The following is a 17,445-nucleotide window of genomic DNA, read 5'->3' as shown; positions in this document are numbered from 1 at the left end:
AGAATATTCTCCAACCCTGCTAGCAAGAGTTGAGAGATGGTTTGGGTGTTGAGGGTGAGAATTCCCTGCTAGGGAAAGGCAACAATAAACCTTTGAGAAAAGGCCATCGATCGGAAAGATACAAACCTATGACCTTCTGGTCCCTACCCCATTGCCCAATCCACTGCTCTGGTATTTTCACATATTTAAAGCTGTTCAGTCAGAAACTTAAGTCAATAGATTAGAAATGTCATTAGTTAAGAACTTTAGGTAAGGCTGGAAAACAAAAGTCGCAATTGGGATTTGAAATGGCAACAGGATTTACCCCCTGAAAACTCCACCCACTGAGCTTTCATCCAACCAGTCAAGTTAGTTCTGCCCTTGAGGCGGAGCTTCGCCTATTCCATCTAGCCACAACCGTCGAAACCATCAGCTATGTAAACAAACCATCTGTCCCGTCAAATCATCAGTATCATAAGACAGGGATTCAATCCAAGAGTTGGGGGCCCCTAGCGGCCGCGGGGCCCTAATCAACTGCTTATGTCTCTTATTGGCTGGGCCGGCACTCTTTCTGCCTGTAATAAAAAAAAAAGTGTTTAAAGCCTGGGTAAATCCAAAAAGACCATATACGGACGTCCCTACTTGATCTGGCTGTTCTCGTGAGCAGTGAGCCCCACAGATACAAAAATAGAACAGAAAGAAACAGTGTTGGTCTAAATCACAGCAGGATTTATAGTGCCATAGAATTCCTAAAGTTAACCAGACATTGTGATAATCATAAAGTCCAGAAGATTGACACTTCTACATCAAGCAGCCAACCACACATGAAAAGCAGAAGCAAAACACAAAACTCTTTCGTTTCAATACACTACCATTTTCATGGTGCAAAAGAGAACAGATCTATGTGGGGGGAAAAAAACTGGAAACCTCAATCTTGCAGTGATTTAATTTGAAACTTTCTTTCAACAATGTGCCTTATGATTTGTTTTATGGTATTTTTGCACAGATCTGTGCTCTTCTTCACCACAAACATGTCATCCTGTATATAATTTTAGTTAAAATGGTTTAGGAATGTATAAACACATCTTGAAGGAAATCGAACTTCAAAACCCCTCTAAATGGGTAAATGTAGTATTTGTCAAATATCTTAGGATATTAAATAAACTATAACTCTGAAAGTCCTCTTAATAACCATATTGTAAGCGACAACTACACTCGTCGGATAGTTTATTATGTACAATGAATGTACCGCCATTCAATCAGCAGCAACTGCATGATGCCATCGCGTCAGCATGGACCAACATCCCTGTGGAACGTTTCCCGACAACTTGTAGAATACGCCAAAGAATTCAGGCTGTTCTGGAGGCAAAGGAGGGTCCGACCTGTTACTAAATGGGTGTACCTAATAAACTGTACGGTGAGTGTATATCAGCATTTCTCCATCGCACAACTTCTCTTCGTTCTTTGCTTTCTTCCCCCTCTTTCTCTGGGACTGAGGGAGGTATATTGCAAAAGCCTGCATTTCTAAAGTGCAGCGTCAGCATCAGCCTCAGAGGGACCCTGTCAGATATCCAGTTAACAACCATGTCTTCCAGTCTGTGGTGTGTGTGTGTATGCGTGCCCGCGCCTGTGTGTCCCTCTCTCTGTGTTGCCATGTTTGCCGTTCAACTCCTAACAGCCAGCATGGAGTTTATCTCCCAGATGAGGTTTCTGAGCTGGTCCATTATCTGCTTCAGCTGTTGGTTCTTCTGTTTGAGCTTCTGTAATAAAGCACATGAAATCACATTGTCAGAGCCCATCAAACAAGCCGTAGACATACAAGTATTTAAACAGTGGTGGTTGGTTGATAAGATACCTTTGAAAAGCTTTGAAAGGGGCATTAGGTTCAAGAGCCTCAACTGAAAGAACACACAGTAGTTTTTCATGGGAGGATTTTCCTTTTGTTTTTGAACAAGCAGAGCTGATTGGCTGACATGATCAATCCCTGCAGTGGTTTAATCTCTAAACACACACACATCTGGACAGAATCGGTCACTCACAGCCAGTTTGCCTGCAGATTACCTTTGAATACACAAGTCCAAACTCAAAGTCAACAGCTGCAGTTTACTCAAGTGCCTTATTGCTGAGGTTTATGCACAAACAAATAATGGCAGAGCTTAAGCTGCTCCAAAAGCACACCTGCTAACAGTGTCCTTGTAGGACTTCCACCAGGCCCAGGCCTAGCACCAGTGTTGGAAAAGTCTAGCTAGGTATGCATTAGGATAGTGGTCTGACTAGCTAGCAGAATATAGCATGCAGAGAGGGAGAGAGAGACAGACACTCATGAGGCTACTGTATCTGCAGTGCAGAGAAAATATATTAAAGATTAAATCCATCTTGCTCTCTCACTAATGCTCCTTTAGCCGTGACTAATTACCAGCCATTTTTGCGAGCGCAGATAACACCTTCAGCAATCGATTTCACACAGCCCCTCTTAATGTAAACTATTTAGCTGATTGTCCTTGAAGATATTCAGGATTGGAACATTTGGAGCAGTTCCATTGTGTGTCTACGGGGTTCTTCTCTCTCTTTTGCCACCAGGCTTTCATTTTGAGTCACCGGGAGGGAGGAGCGTGTACTGTACTATACAGGATGCACCTCATGAACCCCACCAGCGACTCTTTAAATAAAGACGTTCTTTATCTTTCTATTCATGAGTTGAGAGATCTGTCAGCCAATCTTTGGAATTTCAGTTCAGCCTCTGATATACTGTTGAGTCATACATAAGTACTGTTGCACACAATGACATGTCACAAACGTGCAGTGATCCCTCTATATACTGTACATATATGGATTTTTTCTGAGATAATAAATACCAACAAACAAATCTGAAATCCTTTAAAAAAAAAAAAAACTCAGATGAATGAATTAACTGCTACTCCAACCTTCAAATCCAATCGTATTGGTCACATACACGTATTTAGCAGATGTTATTGCGGGTGTAGCGAAATGCTTGTGGCGTAACATTTCAATACCGTTGGGAGAAACAGAAGAGAAGACAGTGGAATGTGTTTTTAACACTCATATTTCAGAGCTGCAGGTCTATGAACGATCCCACTGCTGATGTAAAGTGATGGCTCTGACAGTTCTGACTGGTCGGCCAAACCTGAGAGAACAGCGTCGCCTTCCGCTCCTCCGACAGCTTAGCCTGCATGCCGCTGAAGGGTCCGACTCCCTCCCTCACTCACTCTTTCTCTCCAGGGATCATGGGGATGCACTCTCTCATTTCCTCGCCTGCCACTCAAGACCGTTTTCGTCCACGTTCGTTCCTTTTGACACGGTCTGACATTGTGTAGGGCATAGCAGGAAGGCTGTTCAACAAATCATGAAAGTAAACAAAGAATTGGGTTTTGAGCTGTAGAGGCCTCCCGCAGACAATAAGCAGGTTTGTGGGGGAAAAAATGGCTACCTGAGCATAGACACAGCTTAATACAGTGCGTGTGTGCATCCGTGTGTACGTGCATGCAGGTTACAGTTGGGGGATGAAAGTGTTTTCAGGGTGTGAGGTGAACGTGACAAGGTACCAGAGGATTTTAGCTCCACTGATAAATTATTAAACTGTATTAGTGATTTATATACTTGGATGGCTCACAACTTCCTCCAGCTAAATCAAGACAAGACCGAGGTACTTATTGTTGGGAGTCAAAGCACAGAGAGAGAATATGGCCACACAGGTACTGACCAAGACCAGACGGAGAGCACACATTACACCGGTTTTAAGGTCTCTGCAATGGCTCCCTGTGAGTTTTAGAAATTATTTTAAGATTCTTCTATTGGTTTTTAAATCAATTCACGATTGTGCACCCCAATACATGTCAGACATGCTTTTAAGTTATGCACCCAGTAGGTCCCTCAGGTCCTCTGGCACTGGCCTTTTACCTATCCCAAAGCCTAGGACCAAGAGGCACGGAGAGGCCGTCTTTAGTTATTATGCTCCCAGCCTCTGGAATAGCCTGCCTGAGAACCTGAGGGGGGCCAAAACTCTGGACATATTTAAAATAGATCTTAAAACAACTTTTTAGCTTTGCTTTTCCTCAGATTGCTTTTTAGTCATTCAGTTTTTGTCATTCTTTAGTTTTTTATCTTATGTTTGTTGTGTGTTTTTTAAGCACATTGACTTGCATTCCATGTCTGAAATGTGCTGTACAAATAAAGCTTGATTTGATATGGCCAGCCAACCGCTGAGGAGATCCTGCCTTTCTCTCTCGGGTGCTTTCACGGCACACCTGGGCAGGTGACAGAGAGGCAGTTTTGCCCAGGCAGATGTTGGAGTGCTCCAGGGCATCGGCAATCCTCATGTCAGCATATCTCCTTTCCTATATACGTTCTCTTTGTCCTTCCAAATCTTCTAAAAGACAGCACTATAGTTTCGGGCCACTTAGTGATAGAAGACGAGCAATTCAATATGATACCAATGACTCATTAATACCCCAGAAGTTTTATCTTGACAGCATCAGTCATCTTCGCCTTTCTTAGTCTGACTTTAAAGGGTTCCTCTCAATTCAAATCAGTGTGTTAAAATAGCAAAGATTAGACAAAGTGGTTATGCATATCTGAGGGGCGGTTAGATTTACAGGAGGAGACTTTGAACAGAATAACTTTGTCATTAGTCGCGCCTTTAAAGGAGAACAATTGGAAGTGAGAAAACTTTGATATCTGAGTGGTGATGGTTTATGATACAGAACACCTGAGTGTGAACTGAGTGAACGTTGAGGTGGAAGCGTTGGGGCTGGGCTCTCTTTCTCTTTCTCTCTCACACTTTTTCTTCTCTCGCTCTCTCCGCTCCCTTCATCTGATTCTCTTCAACCCTCATCTCAAAGTGAGATAAAAAAGAGCCGTCCTCAATAATGGGGCAAGAGACGGAATTTTAGATCAAAACCTCTTATTATTAAAATTCCGTTTCATTCAAATATTTCTCTCTTGGCTGAGTGACAACGTGCTAAGAGCAAACCCTATCACATTTGGAGGGAACATCTCAGCCACCCTCACACTGTAATTCCTATTATTTTCAAACAGTCTGGTATAGTCCCGAAAGTACAAACAGCAGACAGTCTATTATCTTACATAATTGACATTTCTGCGTTAATTGATTATTCTGCCCCATTAGAAACATTCAGGGTTTTGATTAATTAGACCAAACAAAACTAATCTTGTTATGATATCAATAGACGAGAGATTCCTCTTTTTCATCCTTTTTGACATTTCATCAACAATCCTATCCGGAGCCCGGTTGCTTTCTTATTGAGCGGATTTCGACGATAACTGGGGAACGGCTTCACCGTGATTTAAAGTTGCCAGCCAAAGTCGAGAATAGCAAGTCGTGCAAAAAAATGTGCCTTCACTCAGGATTCCGTTCGGCTTATCCGCCCTGTCGCTGCTTTCACTCCGGTGGATCTGGCTGGGAATTACAAGTGTAAGTGAGTGAGGCGAGGGGATTAGGCAGAGAGGAGGAGAGAAAAGGAGAAGAGAGAGAACTCGTATTGCTGCGATAGCACTCTTCTCCATAATCTATCGGTGCCACCTCGCTGTCATTGGCAGCCGAGGAGGAGTCGGTTCTGAAACTTGTCTTGGTGAGAAGAGAATGGTCCGTCCATCATGAAGATAAAGATTTGGAGAGTCATGACTGAGTGGGCCTTGTCCATTGTCCAAAAGACATTCAAATGCTCTCACTTCCCCAAACTCACAATCTTGAGTGCATTTGGAAAGTATTCAGACCCCTTGACTTTTTACACATTTTGTTATGTTACAGCCTTATTCAAAAAATGTATAAAATGCTTTTCCCCCTCATGAATCTACACACAATAACATATAATGACAAAGCAAAAACAAGATTTGAGATTTTTTTCTCTCAAATTTATATATATATTTACATAAGTAATCAGACCCTTTACTCAGTACTTTCTTAAAGCACCTTTGGCAGCAATTACAGCCTTGAGTATTCTTGGGTAAGACATTACAAGCTTGGCACACCTGTATTTGGGGAGTTTCACCCATTCTTCTCTGCAGATCCTCTCAAGCTTTGTCAGGTTGAATGGGGAGTGTTGCTGCACAGCTATTTTCACGTCTCTCCAGAGATATTCGATCAGGTTCAAGTCTGGGCTCTGGCTGGGCCCATCAAGGACATTCAGAGACTTGTTCCGAAGCCACTCCTGCGTTGTCTTGGCTGTGTGCTTAGGGTCATTGTCCTGTTGCAAGGTGAACCTTCGCCCCAGTCTGAGGTCCTGCTCTGGAGCAAGGATCTCTCTGTACTTTGCTCCATTCATCTTTCCCTCGATCCCGACTAGTCATCCAGTCCCTGCCACTGAAAAACATCCCCACAGCATGATGCTGTCACCACCATGCTTCACCATAGGATGGTGCCAGGTTTCCTCCAGATGTGACGCTTGGCATTCAGGCTAAAAGAGTTCAATCTTGGTTTCATCAGACCAGAGAATCTTGTTTCTCATGGTCTGAGTTCTTTAGGTGCCTTTTGGCAAACTCCAGGTGGGCTGTCATGTGCATTTTACTGAAGAGTGGCTTCCGTATGGCCACTCTACCATAAAGGCCTGATCGATGGAGAGCTGCAGAGATGGTTGTCCTTCTCAAAGGTTCTCCCATCTCCACAGAGGAACTCTGGAGCTCTGTCAGAGTGACCATCGGGTTCTTGGTCACCTCTGTGACCTTCAATGCTGCAGACATTTTTTGGTACCCTTCCCCAGATCTGTGCCTCGACACAATCCTGTTTCGGAGCTCAACAGACAATTCCTTCAACTTCATGGCTTGGTTTATACTCTGGCATGTACTGTCAACTATTGGACCTTATATAGACAGGTGTGTGCCTTTCCAAATCATGTCCAATCAATTGAATTTACCACAGGTGGACTCCAATCAAGTTGTAGAAATATCTCAAGGATGATCAATGGAAACAGGATGCACCTGAGCTCAATTTCAAGTCTCATAGCAAAGGGTCTGAATACTTACGTACATAAGGTATTTGTTTTATTTTTATACATTTGCAAACATTTCAAAAAACTGTTTTTGCTTTGTCATTGTGGGGTATTTTGTGTAGATTGATGAGGAACAGTTTGTACTTAATCCATTTTAGAATAAGGTTGTAACGTAACAAAATGTGGAAAAAGGGAAGGGGTCTGAATACTTCCCGAATGCACTGTATTTGGTGTTCTGTTATGGTGGGCATGCCATCGTCAAGAGAGGGGTTGGTCAAGAAAAGGCACTCTCTCAATGGCATGCATCATGTAGCAGCATATCTGTATACTATGTTATATGACGAGTGCAGACTATCTAGTGCCACCATAGTGGCTGGTGGATTATTTTGTAGAAGTCTATTGTTCGGGTTGGGCACCGGGCAAGTTCCCTCCTCAGTAAGCACAGTGCAAACTGAACTGAGGTGCTAAGCCAGCACTGCGACCTGCTTGAGGAGCCTTCTGATGCTAAGTGGGCTTTGCAGTTGACAGCGGCCTTTGGGGAGCTCGGCGAAGCAACCTTAATTTGTCTGACATTGCTTTAATAGCCTTAATTGACTTTATAAACTTTATGGCTTTTTTAAGGGAGAGTTTAACTGCCCAACTAGTTGACATGGGCCTCCCAGGAGAACAAAGGCCCAAAGTTTGGTTAGGGAGATAAAGCCTTCCACCGATCACTGGCAGAAATACAATAGACATGTTGTCATCCTCTGCATACACCCCGCCTTTCAATATGTCCTCAGCACTGAGCTGGAAAGCTTGCAGTGCAGCCAACTGTTGCAGAACAATTCCCATTGATTCTGCTGCTTTACAAGTAGCAGTGCTGCTGGTGCTTTTATTCCATCTTCTCCCTGCCCAGCCCTCTTCAGCACTTGACTTGCTGCCAGGTAGCGGCGTTGATTGGGCTCTGCTTTGGGATTTTGTTCACAGTGATTATATATAAGGGGCACAGAGGCTAAACTGCCATTTTACACCCCCCCAGGGGGCCCTGGCCTGCTCTTCCAGACAAGCTGTCGGGACCGGGGCAGATCCCTGAGCACGATCCCGGAGTGGGTGGGGCGGTGGTAGCCTGGGCTGGCTGGGGGGGCCATTCAGAGGGTGAATGGGCAATAACAAAATATTTAAGCGCCTTTGTGACAGGCACACCGGTTTGTGTCAAGAACTGCAGAGCTGCTGAGTTTTTCACGCTCAACAGTTTCCTGTGTGTATCAAGAATGGTCCACAACCCAAAGGACATCCAGTGAACTTGACACAACTGTGGGAAGTACTGGAGTCAACATGTTAGATTTAGACACCTTGTGTCTATCCCCCGAAAAATGTAGGTTGTTCTAAGGGTAAACTCAACTCAATATTAGGAAGGTGTTCCTAATGCTTGATATATTCAATGTAGAACCATTTTTGTGCTGGATAACATGTGCACCACATAACAGCGGTGAGTAGGCCTATTTCGTCTGAACTAAGCACTTGGACTATGGATGCGTTCTTTGGCAAACACTAAACATTAGCTTTAACACCAGGGGATCCATTCTCGCATGTAAGTTGCTTTACAGTCAAGGAGGCACAAGTTTTCAGTACAGTAAATGTGTAATCCCAGAGTTGAAAAGTTCATCCCATCTTGAAAGCGGCGTTTAGGATTTAAAGCTAGAGTGTGCTGATGAGGGTAGAGTGTTGGCTTTGCGCTGGGGGCGTGGTGACATGGGAATTGATAAGCAAGAATTAAATTAGAAGCACAAAAAGAAACCTGTCCTGTTGCAATTGGGGTCTTTGAGAGGATTAGCTTCCATGTAGGGTTCAGAGGGCGCAATTGGTTGGAGAATTGTGCTAGGAAACTAGGCGTAACCCCAAAGTTGTGGGTTCACAACAAGTTCCTTGAAATAAAAGCTTCTGCACAGTGACCAGGCAGTTTAGAAAGTATACTGAACAAAAATAAACACAACATTCAACAATTTCAACAATTTTACTAAATGACCGTTTATGTAAGGAAATCAGTCAATTGAAATAAACTCATTAGACACTAATCTATGGATTTCACATGACTGTCCACGAGGATCCAAATAGATCAGGTTTGCAATGAATAACTTCAATCAGACTCCCTCTCACCCGCAGAAGGGGGAGGAAAGAATTTGTGAGGATTAATAACTCACATCCTGTTATAAATCAAGGGGAGAAGATTCAGGTCTCCCTCCCCAAGATTCCCCAAAAGGACTGATCTTTGTTGCAAATAGACTTTTCCCGCCAAAACTCTTAACATGTTCAAAAGCGAATACTGGAACAATATTTCTAATATTGACCGTGGGGAATAACCAGAGGCGATCTATAAAACACTAATATCATTTTGTTTCTGATTTTATTATGTCAATAAAAACGTTATAAAGGAAATACTGTAACTTGGAAAGTATACCCACTACATGTATGAAGTGTTCATACTATGCATTGGGAATGCAATTTGAAAAATGATGAGTGTTTTTGCTAAGTGAGGGATGTCATTTGAGAAGCTATAAAAGATAATTGTTTTACATAACTTTGCACCGTGAGTAGTCACCGCCCCCAAGTGAGGTCAGACAGCGTGTCAGCCTGACGGAACCGCCCCTTTCCAATAAACTGAATAAATGATGGGTTAAGAAATTAACGTATCAGACTAGAAAGAAGTGAAGCTGCAGCTGCACGTTTAAAGTGGTTTGAACTTTGAATCTCAACACGAGGTAGAGATGAGAAACTCACCTCCCGGACAATCACTGGTATGGCTGATTAGCTGTCCTAAGTAAAGTATCTTTGAAAGCTAATTTAAGTAGGACCATCCTGTTACTCTACTCAAACCATCAAAACGGCTGGCTAGCCTATCTTCAAAGAAGCGTCTTCAAGAGTGAATGGAAGGAAAGTCACCTGTGTAGTTCTGTTCAGGACTACACGACAAGTCACCAGATACCGGACAACTACAGAGAAGGACAACCGTTGAAAACTTGTCGGAACCATTTCGGACAATCAGAGCCTTACAAGCGTGCAGCGAAAGATTTCTGAACGAACCAATATGAAGTGTCTCTGTCTCTCTCTGTCTCTTATTTAATAAGCAGCCATGTTGTTGTCATTCCTCTAGGGACCAGTTTTCAGCATATTAAGTCCCCAGTCAATAACAAATGCAAGTGTGTATGTTTATCCTGTGTTCCAATTTAATTAGCTAGTAAATAAATAATTAAACAAATTTGTGTAGTACTGAATCATAAGTAAGGCTGGGGTTTTTGCAGATGCAAGGAGGTTACGACTGTTCAGAATGATGATATGATACGAGGTTCTGATTAATAAGTTGACTGTTTATGGATGTGATAGGTCAAGATCTTTAGAGTTTAATTCGGGAGATGGTAACTCTTTAAAGAACCTCTCTCATGGTGTCCCAGATCCTACTGAGTTAATTATTACATGATTCATTGAATTGGGTAATAATTAAACATAGTTAGGTAAATAGATAAATACTCTTCAGATTAATGTTTAAGTCAAGTCATGACAGTGGGTACCACTGGGAGCCAGGCTCAGCCGATCAGAATTAGTTTTTCCCCACAAAAGGGCTTTATTACAGACAGAAAGACTCAGTTTCATCAGCTGTCCAGGTAGCTGGTCTCAGATGATCCCGCAGGTGAAGAAGCTGGATGTGGAGGACCTGGGCTAGTGTGGTTACACGTGGTCTGTGATTGTGAGGCCAGTTGGACGTACTGCCAAATTCTCTAAAATGAAGTTTGAGGCGGCTTATGGTAGAGAAATTAACAAATTCTCTGCCAACAGCTCTGGTGGACATTCCGGCTGTCAGCATGCCAATTGCACGCTCCCTCAAAACTTGAGACATCTATGACATTGTGTTGTGTGACAAAACTGCACATTTTAGAGTGGCCTTTTATTGTCCCCAGTACAAGGTGCACCTGTGTAATGATCATGCTGTTTAATCAACTTCTTGATATGCCACACCCGTCAGGTGGATGAATTATCTTGGAAAAGGAGAAATTCTCACTAACACGGATGTAAACAAATTTGTGCACAACATTTGAGAGAAATAAGCTTTTTGTGCATATGGAACATTTCTGGGATCTTTTATTTCAGCACATGAAACTAGGGACCAACACTTTACATGTTGCGTTTATATTTTTGTTCAGTATAGATAAAAGGGACAGTGGAGACATGAGGAAGCAGACGAGGTGAGGGAAGGGAAGACTTGTGATGATGTCTTCAAATCAAATCATAGAAGGATTATCATCCAATCTCATGGGAGTTTGATAAACCCAATAACTGAATAGTTTTCCCTATAATCTCTTCAGATGATATTGGGAGAAGAGCAGAGAGAGTTCATAGGTTTCAGAACTCAGTGGGGACACAATATGCTTAATGGAGATACATTTGCCAATTTGGAGTAACTTTCTTACAGCAGAGTCGGAATCGCAAAAGAAGATATATCTACACAGTTTTCTTTGTGCTAACGTTACGGACCATCAATATTTGTCTGAGCCTGGTGCCATACAGTCAAAGAGTGTGAATGAATAGGACAGTGTGTCGGACAATGGGTTTGGATTGCAAGGAGTGAGATGTTGTCCATACTGGAAGGGTATCTTGAAGGGTGAGCAGGTAGTGGAGGGTGAACTTGGAGAGAGTGGTTGGGACGGTGGGAGGTGGTGGGGTAGCTTGTAAAGAGAAAGAGTAAGGTGTTTTGGAGGGGTAACTTGGAGAGAGAGGGTGTTGGGTGTAGTGGAGGGGCAGCTAGGAGAGTGAGGGTGTGAGGATGGTGGATAATGGTGGAGGGGTAGTTTAGAGAGAAAGGGTGCAGTAGAGAAGGTTAGCTTGGAGAACTCGGGTGTAGTGTGAGGAATAGGGGGCTTTAGACTGCATTTGCTCGGTAATGCCTCCTTCTCTATCTCAGGGCCAACGAGCCGGGCTCTTTCATCTCTGCCTCAGCTGTCAGGGGATTAGAGCATATGGGTCCAGCCCAGATCTCATATGCAACCGTGGAGAGAAAATGAGGCAGGCAGATATCTGGGAAGATGAAAGGCGGTGTAATTCCACTTTAAAGTCTCCACCGATTGGAGATGTTATTTTTGCTCTTTTTACACGAGGGGAGCAAGAACAAGGTTTGGTGTTTGGGGAATGTGGCAAAGTGTCACTTGTTTTGTTGGCGCAGCAGATTCCAGTCGTCGGCCTGATTTACTCTTCACACCAATAGGGCTGTAAGCGGTCATGAAATTTTGTCAGCCGGTGATTGTCAAGCAAATAACTGCCGGTCTCACGGTAATTGACCGTTAATTAACATAAAAACAATTAGCATCTCCTGGCTTCCACGCATAGCCTACAAGCCACTGATGCAGACCTTTGGAACATCTACATTTTAAAAAGTCTAATAAATCCATTTAATATAGCCTACACCATCACAATAAATCCATTATTTATTTTAGGACAGGTCTAAAGAAACATGATATAAGGAAAATGTGGTCTGTTTTAGAAGAACAGAATAGCATACTCGGAGTTATCTTTATGTTAGCCCTGATCATAGCCCTGATCTGGCTATGCCATATGGCTGTGGGCTACACTAGTTCATTTAGCAGAAAAGATTTGCTTAGAAATTCTTATATTATTTTAAAGGTATAAGCTCTGCATTGTTAATTTGCACAGTCTGCACACACTTCATCAGTCTCTGATTCACAATTTGACAAGCACTTGATAATGACTCAAATTTCCCAGCGGCATTTGTGTGGCCGTAATGCCCCCGAAAAAAATCCATGCCTTTCGCAGTCAGTGGCCGTTGTGCTCTTGGGCTGAATATAATAATTATAATTCCTCACTCTCATGGCTCTCTCAGATATCTTCATTCTTATTAGCCAATGCCCGTCACGTGATCGGCTCCTTCTCACAGCATCTCAGGTCCTTCTCAAGGGCTACATCCTTATTGAATTCAGAGGCACATATTGGAAGAACTGTACAAATGTACTTTTCATCAGCCAACAAGATGAGTAGGCCTAACAAACAGCAAAAGCACTAGCCTATGTCGACTTATTCTATTGATCAACTTGTCCTTCTGTGTGAGAAATAAATATTCCAAACATAGTCTGAGACAATTGCGGGATGCAATAGATTCCAAATGAATACAACCAGTAGCATCAAAAAAAACTTTTAAAAGCAATGAGGCTGACGTTAACAGATCGGAATGTTTAGCTTTCAATGTTGATAAACTATTAGGCTATTTCTTCACATTATAAGCGAAGCAATGCGCTCACGGCAGTAGGCTATAAGCGCGAATGTTCCAAAATGCAATTAGTGGGAAAACACCATTATCAAAAGTGACTGCAAATGCAATTATGCATGTAATGCTTCTATTATAAAAGTGCATTTTTATGGTGAAAATGATCTTCCCCAAACTTGAAGCTCACGTGCCGCTTATGTATGCCAGTTAGGCTCTACAACCCTTGTAAAGCGGATTAATGTGCTTCATTTTAGGAAGTTATTTGGCCACTTTAGTAGTGATACAAACCTTATCAAAACATGTTGGCCTATGGGTGTGCAACTGTGATTTAAAAAAAGTCAACAACAAAAGGCATGCTCTCTTTCATGCCTTACTGTATTCACAAGTGATGATATATAATTCACAAGTGATGATATATAATTCACAAGTGATAGGCTAATATAGTCACCCATCAGACTATTCTTATTTAAAACTTGTCTTTAAATATTCTAAATAATATACAGTGCATTCGGAAAGTATTCAGACCCCTTGACTTTTTCCACATTTGTTACATTACAGCCTTGTTCTAAAATGGATTTAAAAAAAGAAATCCTCATCAATCTACACACTATACCCCATAATGACAAAAAACAGGTTTAGATATTGTCAGAACCTTTACTCGGTACTTTGTTGAAGCACCTTTGGCAGCAATTACAGCCTCGAGTCTTGTGTATGACGCTACAAGCTTGGTACACCTGTATTTGGAGAGTTTCTCCCATTCTTCTCAGCAGATCCTCTCAAGCTCTGTCAGGTTGGATAGGGAGCATCGCTGCACAGCTATTTTCAGGTCTCTCCAAAGATGTTTGATCGGGTTCAAGTCCGGGCTCTGGCTGGTCCACTCAAGGACATTCAGAGACTTGTCCAGAAGCCACTCCTGCATTGTCTTGGCTGTGTGCTTAGGGTCATTGTCCTGTTGAAAAGTGAACCGTCGCCTCAGACTGAGGTCCTGAGTGCTCTGGAGCAGTTTTCCATCATCGAGGATCTCTTGATACTTTGCTCCGTTTATCTTTCCCTCGAGCCTGACTAGTCTCCCTGTCCCTGCCACTGCAAAAAAAAAAAAACACAGCATGTCGCTGCCACCACCATGCTTCATTGTTGGGATGGTGCCAGGTTTCCTCCAGACATGACGCTTGGCATTCAGGCCAAAGAGTTCAATCTTGGTTTCGTCAGACCAGAGAATCTTGTTTCTCAGTCCTTTAGGTGCTTGTTGGCACACTCCAAGCAGGCTGTCATGTGCCTTTTACTGAGGAGTGCCTCATTGGTGGAGTGTTGCAGAGATGGTTGTCCTTCTGGAAGGTTCTCCCATCTCCACAGAGGAACTCTGGAGCTCTGCCATCGGGTTCTTGGTCACCTCCCTTACTAAGACCCTTCTTTTGGTACCCTTCCCCAGATCTGTGCCTCGACACAATCCTGTCTCGTAGCTCTACAGACAATTCCTATGGCTTGGTTTTTGCTTTGACCTCATGGCTTGGTTTTTGCTTTGACATGCACTGTCAACTGTGGGACCTTATATAGACAGGTGTGTGCCTTTCCAAATCATGTCCAATCAATTGAATTTACCACAGGTGGAATCAAATCAAGTTGTAGAAACATCAAGGATGATCAATGGAAACAGGATGCACCTGAGCTCAATTTTGAGTTTCATAGCAAAGGGTCTGAATACTTATGTAAATAAGGTATTTCTGTTTACAAAAATATATACATTTGCTAACATTTTTAAAAACCTGTTTTCGCTTTGTCATTATGGAGTACTGTGTGTAGATTGATGAGGGAAAACAATTTAAAATGTACATTTTATCAATTTTAGAATAAGGCTGTAACATAACAAAATGTGGAAAAAGGGAAGGGATCTGAATACTTTCTGTATGCACTGTATGTGTGAAATTTGTTTAAATTTAGAATGGACCATTATCATGCCCACGTCTCAAAACGGGCAGGAGGAAAAAATATTGTAATCTATGCATTTAAAAAACAAATGGAGCACACTTTTCCTCTGGTTCATTTTCATGCCAGGTAGGCTATACTCCTGTTGTAAAGACAAGCAATGTGCTTACTGTTAGGAAGGTTGATAAATAAATATAGTAGGTCTAGCCTATAGAAAGCTGATGGAATCATCTTTTTAATTGAGACCATCAAAACTGTTTTGTCACACAATTGCATAGCCTTTAGAAATGTTGCGCAACATGAACTCATGGGCTCTTATTAAGTGTTTAATTAGTGTGTTTGGCAGCTCCCGAGTGGTGCACTGGTCTAAGGCACTGCATCTCAGTGCTAGAGGCATCCCTACAGACCCTGGTTCGACCCTGGGCTGTATCACAACCAGCCGTGATTGGGAGTCCCATAGGGCGGTGCACAATTGGCCCAGCGTCGTCCGGGTTAGGGTTTGGCCGGAGTAGGCCGTCATTGTAAATAAAAATGTGTTCTTAACTGACTTGCCTAGTTAAATAAAAGGTTACCAAAAAAAAAGCTTGGAAAAGACTAGATAACTTGACTAAGCGGTCACGTGGAATTTGACTGCGGTCATGACTCGTGACCACCGGTGTGGTGGTAATACAGTCACCGTAACAGCCCTACACACCAACATATCTCAAGTTCATGGGATCCATTTCTAAACAAGTGGGATTCACAGTGTTCTGGTTGTTGAACCCGTCAACCTGGTGGCGTCACCATGGTCACAATAGACATACTGCTGCACACCAAATCCTTCCTCTTTCAAGCCAATAAGACTTTCAGCCTGCCTTGCTGTAGTTAACGAATCCATTTTGAGAATTAAAAAAAACTAGTCTAAATGGTTACATATTCCTTAAACGGTTTAACAAAATAGAAAATAAATCGGAGAATTCACTCGAAAAACGTTCTCATTCCAAAAACAGCACCCTGATCTTCCAACAACATGAGCTGTGCTGCATTTCCCCTCTGACCTCCTGCTCACCAATTAAAAAGCTCCTGCCCAACACACTGGTCTAATGGGCTACATATGAGCCTGATAATAACATGGAGGTTTGTGCGCCTCCTGTGAACAGCCTGCTAATGCTGGAGTGTGTAAGCAGGGAGAAAGAGAGTGAGAGGGAGGGAGGAGAGAGAGAGGGAAAGGGGAGTTGAGAGAAAGAGGCAGAGGAGGAGAAAGAGAGGGAGTAGTTGAGGGAGGAAGAGAGAGAGAGAGTGCTCCATAAAGCCATCCGTATCCCTCTCTCCGAGTGAGTCTCATTATCATCTGGGTCTCTGTTTGTTTATCATCAGGCCTCCACAGACCCCGGCCTGCTCTTCAGATAACGCTGCTAACCGGCCAATGTCACTGCAATTCATTATCCACGACTGTGCCGCCATTGGAGGCACCCCCCCCCAAACTTCCCCGATTTGAAATTACAAACTGCCTTTGCTTTTAATTTCTCACTTTTTCATTTGAATAAAGAGGACAGACGCGGTAATTAACAGGATATTAAAAAAGCAAGGGAGTGTGTGCGAGGGAGGGATTGAGGGGAGGGGGAGGCGAGAGAGGAGAGACGGAGAGAGAAAGAGAGGAGCTGTGGAGAATTAATAACAGGCCAGATCTCTCCAAGGCCTCCTTAATGGGCTATGACAGGAATTTATTCTCACTTAGGCTGGTATTAAATCAAACGCTGGCGAGTGTTGATGGCAGGGCTGCAACGGAGAAACACTAGGGATGGTCCCAGGTCCCCTCCTGTATCATGGGGAGGGTACTGACTGTGACACTCCCGAAGGAGCTGGTCATCAGTTAGGACCCAAGGGGGTAAGAAGAGAAGGAAGGATGGAGGAAAGGAAGGAGGGTGAAGTATGGAAGAGAAAGAGTGATGGGGAGATGACAATGCAGAAGCTTCATATCCCAGATGGAATGATTATCAAATACTCTTGAGAGCCCAGTGAATCATCATCATCCATTCTGCAGAAAACACAGTCAGTCAGGGGTCCTTCTTGGACGTAAAAGGCGACACAGATGGGACGAAAACGCTTGTCCGCAAAAAAACATCTTCGGAATTTCAATTCGATAAAAGGGAATCAGGTGGTCGGTTTGTCATATTCATTGTTTCCTCCCATTAATTGGTGTGTGACCACTAATGCGAGGCATTCATTAAGGCTCTAATTTGGGGTCACTTGGGCGCTTCAGAGTTTGTGTTTCTCGTTAGAGCAGAGGAGAAAGTGAGGAAAGGGGAATTGATATGCACAATCAGTCTGCAGCAAAAAGGTCTGCAGCTC

General features: G+C 43.0%; 1 protein-coding gene across 1 annotated transcript in view; it reads right to left on the bottom strand.

Moving 5' to 3' along the window:
* Nucleotides 1–687: 687 nt before the first annotated feature.
* The window catches only part of med30 (mediator complex subunit 30), a 33,266-nt gene continuing 16,508 nt past the window's right edge, over nucleotides 688–17,445 (bottom strand). The window contains exon 5 of the mRNA XM_014177610.3: nucleotides 688–1,739. Within this exon, the coding sequence (XP_014033085.1) occupies nucleotides 1,644–1,739 (96 nt within the window). The 3' untranslated portion in view covers nucleotides 688–1,643. The remainder of the gene's footprint in view (nucleotides 1,740–17,445) is intronic.

The sequence above is a fragment of the Salmo salar genome, chromosome 27 (genome assembly GCF_965601325.2).
Source record: "Salmo salar chromosome 27, fSalSal1, whole genome shotgun sequence".
In the NCBI taxonomy this organism is placed as follows: domain Eukaryota; kingdom Metazoa; phylum Chordata; class Actinopteri; order Salmoniformes; family Salmonidae; genus Salmo; species Salmo salar.
This window is presented reverse-complemented; position numbering and strand designations above follow the sequence as displayed.